Consider the following 13,466-nt stretch of genomic DNA (forward strand, 5'->3'; position numbering starts at 1 on the left):
TCTGTATTCCTAATAATCTCCCAGTGACGCTGCTGGTCCAGGGACCACATTTTGAGTAGCAACAGTTTAGGCAGTCCAATTCGGCACCAGGAGCCTGTCAGCTGCCTCAGCACAAAGTCCCAGCCTGACACTTGCTATGCTCCTGATTTGTGCTGGGACACGACAGTTGGGCTGGCATCTGAATCCCCCACAGGCTGTTCTGTAAGAGATTCTGCTGGGCACTGGAAAATATGGAAGTTTAGTCAGAGCTTTTAGTTGTTAACAGATGGAAGCTTTTTCCATTCTCCACTCTGGATATTTGGTTAACACCATGTACCCAACTCACAAATGCTTTGAGAAGTTACAAAGGTGTATTTAGTTGTAACAGTAAACATAAACCCCAACCAGAAGTCAGACATGTTTGACCTGTAGCTTCTGCCAGCAGCAAACGAATTCTAAGAATATGGCTGTAAGCATTTTAAAATTGGGAGAGTTCACACCAAAGCTCAGATTTCTAGATTGCCTTAGAAAACAAACAGAAAATTTAGCAATCCTGGGAGCACATTTCCAGCTATTTGTGAAGTGAAGCATATTCTCAAGTTGTTTAAGATGCTAAGAAAGTGTGTCTGGGTGGCAAGGTTCAATACCATGCTGAGTTTACTCACTTGTACGACCTGACTGGTGCCTCACACATGTAAGTGTGCAACCCCTGACCTGGAGGCTGACAGCCTTGCTTAAGGGGGATAAATGATTAAACCCTTCTAAAGGGATTAGGAGTCCTGGTTTCCTGGTGTCTGGCTACAGTTCCTACCTACTGGAGCAGGATGAGATCAGAAAACAAATGCAGATGGAATTCAAAAGATGTAGACCCCTACTGTGTGTAAATCTGTGCAAAGTCACAAGACTCCAAACCTCAGTTTCCTTATCTATAAAATGGGGACACACGTTACAATAATAAATTCTGATAATGAAAATCAAAGCATTTTAAAACTAGGGGTGCCGGAAGTAGGCATTGTTAATATTCTTTTTAAAAGTCCTATTAAAGGCAATATTTTAAAATTTTTAATGTAATAAATCAGTGAAGGAGTTTTAGGCTTGGAGAAGAGAAAGACTATATATGATCTAGACAAGAGGTCTGTAAACTATGGCCTGTGGGTCAAATCTGGCCCACCACTAGTTTTGTTTTGTTTTTTTGAGAGAGTCTCACTCTGTCACCCAAGCTGGAGTGCAGTGGCGTGATCTCAGCTCATTACAACCTCCGCCTCCTGGGTTCAAGCGATTCTCCTGCCTCAGCCTCCTGAGTAGCTGGGATTACAGGCATGTGCCACTACACCAGGCTAATTTTTGTATTTACAGTAGAGACGGGATTTCGCCACGTTGGCCAGGCTGGTCTCAAACCCCTGACCTCAGGTGTCTACCCAAAATGCTAAGATTACAGGCGTGAGCCACCGCCCCCGGCCACAACCAGTTTTTGTAAATAAAGTTTTACTGGAACACAGCCATGCTCATTCATTTACAAATTGCCTATGGCTTCTCTCAATGCTGCAGGCAGAGTTGAGTGGCTGGGCCATAGGAGTATAGCCCAAGACGACTACAATACTTACTATCTGGCCCTTTACAGAGACAGCATGCCAATTGCTGATCTAGATAACATAACTAGAAATTGAGACTCAGGCAAAAGGGGAAAGAAGGGTACTGTCCATTCCTCCATCCCAACAATTTGCTCCCCTACTACACTGTCCAAGTTCCTCTTCTTCCAAGTTCACAGGCGCTTTCTTCAAGACCCACCCTAGGACACAACTTTCTCCAAAACGGCGTTCCTTAAATTCCAACCTACTTTGATTATTCCCTCATCCTGTGTTCCTACAGTTACTATTACTTCAAGGTGCTAACTTTTTTTGAATCCAGCATCTAAATGAGTCTTTCCCTCCTGATGCCCACCTGAGGCAGCAAAACACCAATTCTAACAAGGCTGCTTCCACCACCCTAGACAGTGATTAAGCACCTTGTTTGGAATTACTTTTCAAACTTGCAACGCTTTCTTGAAAACCTTAATGAAGAGTCCTTACTTTTGGATTTGGGGAAATGGTCAAGAGTCAGTCAATCTGCTCTGTGAAATAAAATCAGACTTGTTTTCCTGGGGGACTTAGCTTAGCAACACAGAAAGAACAAAGCCAGGTGCGTTTTGAACAATGATAGTGTTGTCTGAAAGTCTGCCAACTTAACTTAGTCTATAACCACAAATAGACTATATTTCAAATTTGGTTCATCAGTCAGTTATTTGGAACTAAATATTTTTTCTCACATATTGGTTGAAAACAGACAAAAAAATAGTGTCACTGGAGAGCTCTGTTTTATACATAAACACATGTGGTACCATTGGGATTTTTTTTGGAAATCATTTAGCTACTTTGAATTTCCCAATCAGATTGTCAATGCTCTTAAGGCAAGTGGAACTCACTTTCCATCTCTGTGAATCCACTTAGGATGTGTGTGTTCGATCTCCAGGATGAAGCTAAATGTCACTTCTTCTCTGAAGAGTTCCCAGCCATCCTAAGCTGAGGTGGCAGCCTCCATCACTTTCTACACAGCCCCACTGCAGCGTGTGCAACAGGGTCTCATATCTACTCATTTTCTTATCTATATCCCCTGGACCACATTCACCATCCTGCATTTAGCATGGTGCCAGAGCCAGGATGAGAATCCAGTCATTCCTGACAATTCTCTTTTTCAAATATATAAGAACACCTATGTGTTCTAATAGCAATTTTCATTTGCATTCTAACTCTATACCCAATGTGCTCCAACATCAAAGAGCTGTGATGTACAAAGGGTTAAGGCCACAGCCCCAGGAGAGGTTTATAGGAAGCACGATCTGCAGAGGTTGGCGCCCTGACGTATTTATTTCCAGTTGACATTGTTAACAGGGAAATAATAAAATGAGAGTCTAAAGGAGAGAACCTGGCTTTTCTTGATTCAGTCTTCTGAGAACTGGTTTGCAATTCTGCCTGAAAGAAATTTCTGGACCTTCTAATGTGCCCAGTTTCACACCCAGGTGTAAGCCACTTGATAGGCAATTAGATGATGTTGGGATTATCTGCTGTGTTGGGTTCTCCATGGTATGGCCCACCTTTCTGGGCAGAGAGACAGTCTTCGATTGACTAGTAGAGGACTAATGCCATCTACCGAGTGGGCACTGGACAAGACCACCACCCACGGCTTCCTTACCACTGTTGTCCAGGGCACCTGAGGAATCCTGGTGTAGGTCATTGTTATGTAGATAATGAGGAAGAAGACGGTGAGGACCCAGTAAAATACAGCTACAAACATGACCCAGCCAAATGCGGGGACCCGGAAGTACTCAGTTCCGGCGATAAGCGTCCATACCAGCAGCCCCAGAACCTGTAAAGTGGTAGAAGCAGTGGAGAGAGGAGGGGAAAGTAGAAGATAAAGAAGGAAGGAGGGACAAAGACAAAAAATTATACAGAATGTCAATTACAACTTATTTATTTATCTATTTGTGACGGAGTCTCGCTCCCGTCGCCCAGGCTGGAGTGCCGTGGAGCAATCTCGGCTTACTGCAACCTCCACCTCCCGGGTTCAAGGGATTCTCCTTCCTTAGCCTCCCGAGTAGCTAGGATTACAGGCGTGCACCACCATGCCTGGCTAAGTCAATTACAACTTTCACGCATATACCCCCACCTTCCCCTGCCATGACTTAAAAATATTACAGGGTTTGCAAACTCATGTGCCTACAAATCCCAGGAAGGTAACCATGGCAGTCCAGGCAGGGACCAATAATATCTTATTTTAGGGGGTTCTCTTAAAATTCAGCTCTAGCTGATAGTTGTGGGCTGGTTTTGCCAGATCTTCTCCATCCCAGGAGAACACAGAAACTCAAGCTTGTACATAATAATCTTCATTTTAAATAGTAGCACTAATCAGGGGTTCTAAAATACCACTTGGTGAAAAACAACATCCACGGCTGGAATTTGCTCCCAGGCTGATACCTGTCAAGGAAACAAGACTGAAGATGCACTTGGAGGTGGTCCCTGGAGCTGATCTGCTTTCAAGGGATGAACCTCTGGGCATTCCCTGCTATTCTCACAGATGGCCAGTAACATGTGGTCTGAGACAGCTTTCAGAAGACAGAATGAACAACGGCCCAGTCCAGATGTGGACACTCAGTATTTTACCACGTTGTGCATTTACCCCAGCAATAGTCATCCAATTGCTGACGAGTAAGACCATACCCAAAGCCAAATTAACACCACTCATTAACTAAAGGAAGACTTCATCAAGGAAAAGGAAACTGACCTAAACTGTAGATGTCTTGAGTCCTGGACAAAGGAAGGCTACAGCAAGGTATGCACTCACATTCTAGCACCTTCCAGGTGGACTTTATTACTAAGTCACAAAAAAGTTGAGATGTGAACCACATGCCCAGGACACAGCAACAGGAGTCCAGGGTGGGCTCTAGCCCTGCAAGTCCTGGCTCGCTGTGTGACAGGACAAATAATTTCATTGCTGGTTTAGCTTTCTTTGTGGCATATGAAACAAAATACTAAAGTAACTCTAATCACCAAGCTCGGGAGACAGATTTCCTTTATTTGTTTAACATAGGAGCACCTACAGTATCTGGGCTTCCTGCTATCAGGCCCCAAGGACAGTGGTATACAAATTGTACATATCCTGCTTGTAGAGAACTAAAGTCTAGCGGAGGAAAATACCTGACCAATTACAACTGTGGCAAATGTTATGAAGAAGGTAAAGGGTATGATAAGGGTCTATGATGGGGGAAATGACCTTGCTGGCAGGCATAGGAAGCATCGGAGAAGTCCAGGGTGAAGAATAACCTGAAGGCTGAAAGCACTAGCAAGACAGAAGCAGGAAGGCAACATTATAGGCAGAGGACACAGCATGGGCAAAGGTCTGAAGGTGGGAAGGGCTCTGCTACCTTCTAGAACCTGTAAGAATGTGTAGTAAGTTAGGATATTGGTGCAAAATGTTAGAGAGCTGAGGAAGGTCAGATGATATGAGCCCAGGAGGCCTAGGGATTTTGTGCTTTATCTGAAGGGCAGTGGGAGAATTTTAAGAAAGAGAATGTTAAGATTAGGCTAGATTTTTTTATAAAGCCACTCTGGCTGCAGGTCGAGAATGGACTTGTGGAGGGGAAAGGGGGAGCAGTGGTGTGGAGACAAATTCAGAGAGCGTGCAATAATCCAAGTGGAAGAATATGAAGTCTTCAAGACCAATATGGTGGCAGTGAATATTGAGAAGTGAGTGAATTCAAGACAAATTTCAGCAGATGGGACTTCAATGGATTAGATATGGGGTTGGGGGAGGAGAAGGGAGAGGATACAATGGAATGATCCCCAGGTCTCTAGAAAGATTTCTGGAGTAGATCAGAGTTTGACTTGTTCTGTTGGAACAATGGAAGAGGAACGGGTTAAGGGAGTGTTGTTCATGAGTTGAATTTTCAACCTACTCAGTTTAAGGTAGTTGAGGACCTTCAAACAGGGATTAGAAGAAGTGGATGTTGAAGAGAGAAGACTTCAGGCCCTTCTTTAAGAAGACTTCCTGTGAAGATCTTGAAGCCATCAGACAGGTTTCCAGGGACATGTTAAACTGCTTCCCGAGAGAAGCCACTTTCCTGGTACAGTTTGGGTGCCTGTGCCGGGGAGCAGCTAAGACTCTAAATGTTGCTGTTTCTGCTCTTTAGAGTTGAGCATCAATATTCTTTTATCTGCTTGATATTAGTAGATGAATTCCAGAGACAAGATGCTTAATGGAGATGTGCTTTTGTGTTTACATCTGTGGCAACAACACTTATTGAAAGTGAAGATACACAAAATGGGATACAATTCCAGAAAGTGCTCAGCCTCACACTAATGAGGTTTTTGGCCCGAATTGATTCTGACAGGTAATCTATACACATGTATTTGACATTCTGTTGGATCAGTAAGACTGGTAATAGATGTAAGCCTCTGATGGCAGCATCTGAAACATTTCAGGCTTCTTGACTGAGATAGGGTCAGAACGGCCCTTTGTGGATGATTCACAGTGAGTGAAGAGGCACTGTAGACGTGTTGATGGTGTCTCTCTGTGTGATCACAAGGGCTTAAGAGTTTCCATCACAAGTCTGTATCCAGCTAAACAGGCTCAACTCACAGTTCTTCGCTCTGAATGCAAAAACGTTTTTCATTATTAACAAAAGTGAAGCCTGCTGTCCAGGACTGCATTGTCCAGTTTGCTGGCTGTGGTCGTCTTTTACACAAAGGCACAATATTGTTAACTGAGCTGTCTTTCAAAGAACGGGAATACTTGACCCATGACCTCACAAGCAAACAAAGTAAAAAGAATGTCTCTGTCAAGAAAAGAATTGTTCTACCCAAGTGAATTTCCTAGGTAACTGAAATATATCAAGAAGCAAACCTTTTATCTCCACTATAACCAATACTGATAAAAACCACTCTTCAAAAATGTTACTTATCTTTTGCTTTGTGTTTAAGATAAACCTGAATCTTTATTTGCTTAGACTACAAAAATACTGTTTGTTTTCCCTGATAAGCATTTCTTTTTTAGGCTAAGACTTTCTTTTTTAATGGCAAAACTAAGACTTTTAAACCATTTCAAAGTGATAAATGCAGGTAAAAAAATTAACATAGTGAGCCGGGCATGGTGGCTTACACCTGTAAATCCCAGCACTTTGGGAGGCTGAGGTGGGTGGATCATGAGGTCAAGAGATCGAGACCATCCTGGCCAACATGATGAAACCCCGTCTCTACTAAAAATACAAAAATTAGCTGGGCGTGGTGGTACGTGCCTGTAGTCCCACCTACTCGGGAGGCTGAGGCAGGAGAATCGCTTGAACCCAGGAGGCAGAGGTTGCAGCGAGCCAAGATCGCACCACTACACTCCAACCTCGGCGACAGAGGGAGACTCCATCTCAAAAAAAAAAAAAAAAGTTAACACATAAGTATATAAAGAAATGACAACCCCCTTCCCTATCTGCCAGTTATAAAAATTGAAGAAAAACCAACATAAACAATTTTGTATTTACCCTTTCTGGCCTCTTTCCTTGCATTTATAACCACTGCCTGCACATCTTTCTCTTTCTCCCTTATAAATATGGATCACTCTGTTCACAGAGTCTATAACTTGCTTCTTTCAGTTAGCAATACCATGGGGGACAACTTTCCACACTACTACACACGTATCTCTGCCAATTTTAACAGTTGCTCAGTCTTCCATAATTCATGTAATGAATCCCCTATTGATGGAAATTTAGGTTGTCTTCTTTATGTTCGTACAAAAATGCCCAGAAACATTTTTATAACCTATGCCTCTGTACACCTGAATTCCAGGACAGATTTCTAGGAGGAAAATTTCTAGAATTTTAAGCTTTAGAGGTACTACCAAATTGTTCGGCAAAAGCTTGTAGTAATTTACTGACCAGGCATAGTGGCTCACGCCTATAATCCCAGCACTTTGGGCTGCTGAGCTGGGCGGATCACTTGAGGCCAGGAGCTTGAGACCAGCCTGGCTAACATGGCGAAACCCCATCTCTACTAAGAATACAAAAATTAGCTGGGCCTGGTGGTGCATGCCTGTAATCCCAGCTACTAGGGAGGCTGAGGCAGGAGAATAGCTTGAACTGGGGAAGTGGAGGTTGCAGTGACCTGAGATTGCATCACTATACTCCAGCCTGGGCGCAGAGCGAGACTCTGTCTCAAACAAACAAACAAACAAAAAACAAAAATAAACAAAAAACCTTAGTTTACGCTGTTATCAGTATATGCATGCTTTTGCACCTTCACCAGATTAAATTTCTATGTTTTAAATGGCTAAAAACCTGATTTAAAAAAAACAGAACCCATGTTTTAACTTTCACTGCTGTGTTGAAATACAGTATAAAGAAAAGTATACAAATCCTAAGTGAACAGCTTGGGCAAGTTTCACTAACTGAACAAACCTGTGTAACCAGCATCCAAATCAAGAAAAAGAACACTGCTAGCACCTGAAAACCTTACCCCCATTTCTAGTTACTCCTCTCCTCTTAAGGAGACAATTGCCCTGATCGCTATCATCCTAGATTAGTTTCTGCTTTTGATCTTCATATAAATGAATCTTATAGTATTCAGTCTTATGTCTGACATCGCTTGCTCAATACTGTCAGAGTCATCTGCAATACCAAAGGTAGTTCCTTCTTTCTCCTGGCTTCTCAAATTTGACTATCAGAATCACCTGGAGGGCTTGTTGAAACAAATGGCTAGGCCTACCGCTTGCCTGTGATTCAGGTGTAGCATGGATCTGACAATCTGCACTTCTAACAAGTTCTCAGGTGATGCTGATGCTGCTGGCTCAGGGACTACACATGAAGAAGCACTGATGAATAGCATCTTGTTTCTACTTTAATTTGCATTTTTCTTCATCAGTGTCGAGGACAGTAGAGCATTTTTTTGAATGCTTATAATACTTATCAACCACTTAGAGTTCTCCTCTTATTTCTTGATAGTTTTTTTTTTTTTTACTTTTTTTTTTGTGAATGTGTGTGGTTTTTTTAGACAGTCGCACTCCAACACCCAGGCTGGAGTGCAGTGGCATGATCTTGGCTCACTGCAACCTCCGCCTCCCGGGTTCAAGGATTCTCATGCTGCAGCCTCCTGAGTAGCTGTAATTATAGGAATGCACCACCATGCCCGGCTAATTTTTTGTATTTTTAGTAGAGATGGGGTTTCACCATGTTGGCCGGGCTGGTCTCAAATTCCTGACCTCAAGTGATCTGCTCGCCTCATCCTCCCAGAGCACTAGGATTACAGGTGTGAGCCACTGCACCTGGCCAGCCACTGTGCCTGGCCTGATAGGTTTTTAAAAGTCACTTTCTGATTTGTAGAGATCTTTACATAAGAGAGATGGTAACCAACTATATATGTGGCAAATATTTTCTCTATCCAGTTTTATTTTTCAAAGTCATAGAGTCTTTTGTCTATGGAAGTTTTAAGTTTTTACATAATTTTTTTTTTTTTTTCCTGAGACAGGGTCTCACTCTGTTGCCCAGGCTGGAGTGCAATGGTATGATCAAGGGTCACTGCAGCCTCTACCTCCTGGGCTCAAGTGAACTTTCTATCTCAGCCTCCTGAGTAGCTGGGATTACAGGAATGCACCACATCTGGCTAACTTTTTGATTTTCGTTTCTTTGTAGAGATGAGGTCTCGCTATGTTGCCCAGGCTGGTCTCGAACTCGTGGGCTCAAGTGATCCTCCTGCCGTGGTCTCCCAAAGTGCTGGGATTATAGGTGTGAACCACCATGGCTGGCTGACATAATTGGTTTTCTTTAACTCTTTTATTTTTACCTTCTTAGCAAGGTCATTCTCAACAGAAGATTATAAAAACATTCTCCTATATTTTTATAGTTTTGTATATATGCTTACATCTTTAATCCAACTAGCACTGAGTTCTATATATGGGGTAAAGAAAGGCAAATTTTATTTTTTTCTAGCAGATAGACAATTGACCCAATATCACTTATCAGTGTCTTCCCATATATTGTGGCAGTTTCTGGAATCTTTATTCCATTCCATTCACCCATGTTCATCTGCTGTGTCAGTGCCAATGACTGTAGCTTCAACATGTATTTCATGTACTTTAGCATTACTGGAAAGTATATCAGACTGAACACCTAATTTTGCTCCCTCCAAAAACCCTTCTAAAATTTTCAAGAGGATGGGTTGAATAGGAAAAGAGACAACAGCAACATCTTTAGAAGCTTAGAACAGAGCCAGGTGCGGTGGCTCATGCCTGTAATTCCAGCACTTTGGGAGGCCAAGGCGGGTGGATCACTTGAGGTCAGAAGTTCGAGACCAGCCTGGCCAACATGGTGAAACCCCACCTCTACTAAAAATACAAAAATTAGGCTTGACGTGGTGGCTCACGCCTGTAATCCCAACACTTTGGGAGGCTGAGGCGGGCGGATCACGAGGTCAGGAGTTCGAGACCAGTCTGGCCAATATGGTGAAACCCTGTCTCTACTAAAAATACAAAAATTACCCGGACATAGTGGCACGTGCCTCTATCTAGTCCCAGCTACTCGGGACGCTGAGGCAGAAGAATCACTTGAACCTGGGAGGCAGAGGTTGTAGTGAGCCGAGATCACACCACTGCACTTCAGCCTGGGTGACAGACTGAGACTCCGTCTCAAAAAAAAAAAAAAAAAAGCTTAGAATACATATGAACAATGGATAACTAATTTAATGACCTTGAGAAAGCTGAGTTCTAAGATGGTTAACAGGTAAGTCAAGAAACAAACCAACTTCACTGCAAAGTCTAAAAAGACTCAGGTAGCTCTAGGACAGGAAGTGAAGGTTGGAGGTGGGAGAGGAGCAGCTAAAATAAGGAGGATTGGTGGGAAGCTGTTTGAAAGTTGCTAAGTCCTTACCCTTTGCTCTACTGCAAGCTGCTGGGTGATTGCTCCACTTTTGTCATTAGTGTGAATGTTTATGCTCTAGATTAGGATTCCTCAACCTCAGGCATATTGACATTTTGTGCCAATAAAATTCTTTTTTTTTTTTGAGACAAAATCTCGCTCTGTCGCTCAGGCTAGAGTACAGTGCCGAGACCTTGGCTCACTGCAACCTCCACCTCCCAGGTTCAAGTGATTCTCCTGCATCAGCCTCCTGAGTAGCTGGGATTACAAGCGTGTGCCACCACACCCAGCTAATTTTTGTATTTTTAGTAGAGATGGGGTTTCACCATGTTGGCCAGGCTGGTCTCGAACTCCTGACCTCCAGTGATCTGTCTGCCTTGGCCTCTCAAAGTGCTGGGATTACAGGTGTGAGCCACCGGGCCTGGCCTGGCCAATAAAATTATTGATCTGGAGTGCTGCACTGTACACTGTAGGATGTGTAGAGCAGCTTCCCTGTCCTCTACCTATTTGATGCCAGCAGCTGTGCTCCACCTCCCTACTCTTAATGGCAATCAAAAATGTCTCCGGATATTGCCAAATGTTCTCTGGGAGGCAAAATTACTTCTGATTGAGAAACACTGTAAAGAAGGTAAAACGAAATAGTCTCTGGATTGAGGGGCACAGTTGAAGGTTTGAACATTATAGTGGAAACAAGGGGCTTAAATCACTAAGTATTCAGTATGAAGACTTCCTCATCTATCCAATCCCTAACCTTTCCCTCTGCTTGGTTCTAAGAATACTGGCAGCCAGGTCTTCATTAGCATAAGAAAAAATACAAAGATATTGACTTTGGGGATTCCCCAACACGCAGCCCAGCCAGGTCAACCTTCAATGAAGTTCAAGGGTCATAAGCCCCATCCACATGCTCAGAGCATCCAGAGAGCTTTGCACTCTTAAAACATAGGCAGATAACCAAGATTACTGGATCTATGAAGAAAGCAAAGCCTATATAACAGGGCAGAGAGCAAAAACCAAAAAACAAACTGGAAGAAAGTAACTTTGAAGGGGTAGAAGAAAACATTTCCCACCCCAAAATCATCAGTATCTTAGAGGGAAAAGATATTACAAAAGTGGAAAAGAAACAGGAGGTTGCAAGAAGGACACAAAAATAGTCCTTCAAAACAAAAATAGTTTTTTAAATTAAAAATGGAATAGTAGAAATTAAAAACTCAATAGAAATGCCACATGATAAAATCGAGAAAACCTCCTAGAAAATATAACAACAACGAAAAGAAAAAAACAGGTGAGATAAAGTAAAAAAGTTAGAGGATGGGTTCAGAAGGTCAAACATCTGATTAATAAGTTCCAGGGGCCAGGCGAGGTGGCTCATGTCTGTAATCACAGCACTTTGGGAGGCTGAGGTGGACGGACTGCTTGAGCCCAGAGTTCAAAACCAGCCTGGGTAACATGGCAAAACCCCATCTCTACCAAAAAAATACAAAAATTAGCTGGGTGTGATGGCACATGCCTGTAGTCCTAGCTACTTGGGAGGCTGAGGTAGGAGGATTGCTTGAGCCTAGGAGGTCAAGGCTGTAGTGAGCTAAGATCAGAGTCAGATCTTGTCTCCAAAAAAAAAAAAAAAAAAGTTCCAGGAAGAGAGAGTGAAGAAAATGGAGGGAAAGAAATCAACTACTCAAGAAAACTCAAATCAAATAACTCAAGAAAACTCAGAATTTATGGATGTGAATTTCTATATAAAAGGACTCCTCTATGTACCCAGCACAGTGGATGAAACAGACTCAAATCAAGGTACATCATGAAATTTCGGAACATCAGGTACAAAGAGAAGGTTCTCTAAACCACCAGAGAACAAACAGGTTGTCTAATAAAAGAGGCAGAAACAAGAACGGCTTTTAATCTTTTCTAAAAGTAAATAGAATGTTAGAAGACAATGATCAATGATTTCAAATTACTGAAAGAAAATTATTTTTGATCTAGAAATTACCTGGCAAAAATTATCAATGAAGGGCAAGTGGAGAATATATTTTTTTCAGATATGTAATATCTGAAAAATTTACCTTCCATGCACTCTTTCTTAGGAATCTACTGAAGTACATGACTCACCAAAAGGAGAGCATAAACTTTAAAAAAGGCAACATGGAATAAACCAACAAGAGAACTACAGAGAGAGGTGAAGGTCATCCCCAGGATGAAGGGAAATCCAAGCATGACAGATGCCTCAGACATAGAAGGTAACCAGATTGGAACAGAGTGACTCGAAAGACAGCCAAGCCACGTTAAAGCCTCTCATCACCATGCCTGATGTCATTTAACTTTCTTTTTACCGATTGAAGCTATTAGGGAACTTGCTCCATCACAGTGTGGGAGGAAAGCAAGAAAGAGGACACTAAGGAAGATAAGAAAGCAAGGAATTCAACCCAACAGAAAGGCAAAAGGAATTCCACAGATGACAGTGAAGGGAAGACCCCAGGAGAAATACATCCAAGATAAAAATGGGAACTCTGATTATGTACGTGATTGGTCTTGTGGGAAACTTCACTGAGAGGCAATTGGAAAAAATGTGAGATAAAATTAGCTACAAAGCCCGGCCCTCAAGAGTACTGAGGCCCCGAGCCCCCCAGCACTTGTGTGTAAAGCCCCTGTCCCTGCCCCCTCCAAGCCCTGCCCGGCCGGACCTAACTTATTTTATTGTCACAGCTGAGTGCTGTGCCGGGAGGTGGCCAAAGTACAGCCCACAATAGGCCTGTAAATAGTCCAGCCCCGTCAGCGTGTGCTGGTCCAGCCAGCCAGCTGCAGGCGAGTTCTTTCTAGAAACAGTCTCTATAAAGAGAGAATGCCAAAAAAAAAAAACAAAACAAAAAACTAAGCAAAAAAAAACAAAAACAAAAGAAAACAAAACAAATCCACTTTATTATTAACCTTAGTAAAAACTAAAAGAAATCATTTTTCACTACAACACTCAGCTCTAAATAATATTTATGTAAGGATAATAAACACAGAATATTGACTTAAATCATAAACGAATAGGCTGAGCACAGTGGCTCATACCTTGGAATCCCAG

At 42.5% G+C, this 13,466-nt stretch overlaps 1 protein-coding gene across 1 annotated transcript in view; it reads right to left on the bottom strand.

The window, feature by feature from the left end:
• CMTM8 (CKLF like MARVEL transmembrane domain containing 8) overlaps positions 1 to 13,466 on the bottom strand; it is a 130,894-nt gene that overhangs the window by 9,457 nt on the left and 107,971 nt on the right. The window contains exon 2 of the mRNA XM_032162224.2: positions 3,208 to 3,381. Coding sequence (XP_032018115.1) covers positions 3,208 to 3,381 — 174 coding nt within the window. The remainder of the gene's footprint in view (positions 1 to 3,207; positions 3,382 to 13,466) is intronic.

The sequence above is a fragment of the Hylobates moloch genome, unplaced genomic scaffold (assembly GCF_009828535.3).
Source record: "Hylobates moloch isolate HMO894 unplaced genomic scaffold, HMol_V3 SCAFFOLD_8, whole genome shotgun sequence".
In the NCBI taxonomy this organism is placed as follows: Eukaryota; Metazoa; Chordata; class Mammalia; order Primates; family Hylobatidae; genus Hylobates; species Hylobates moloch.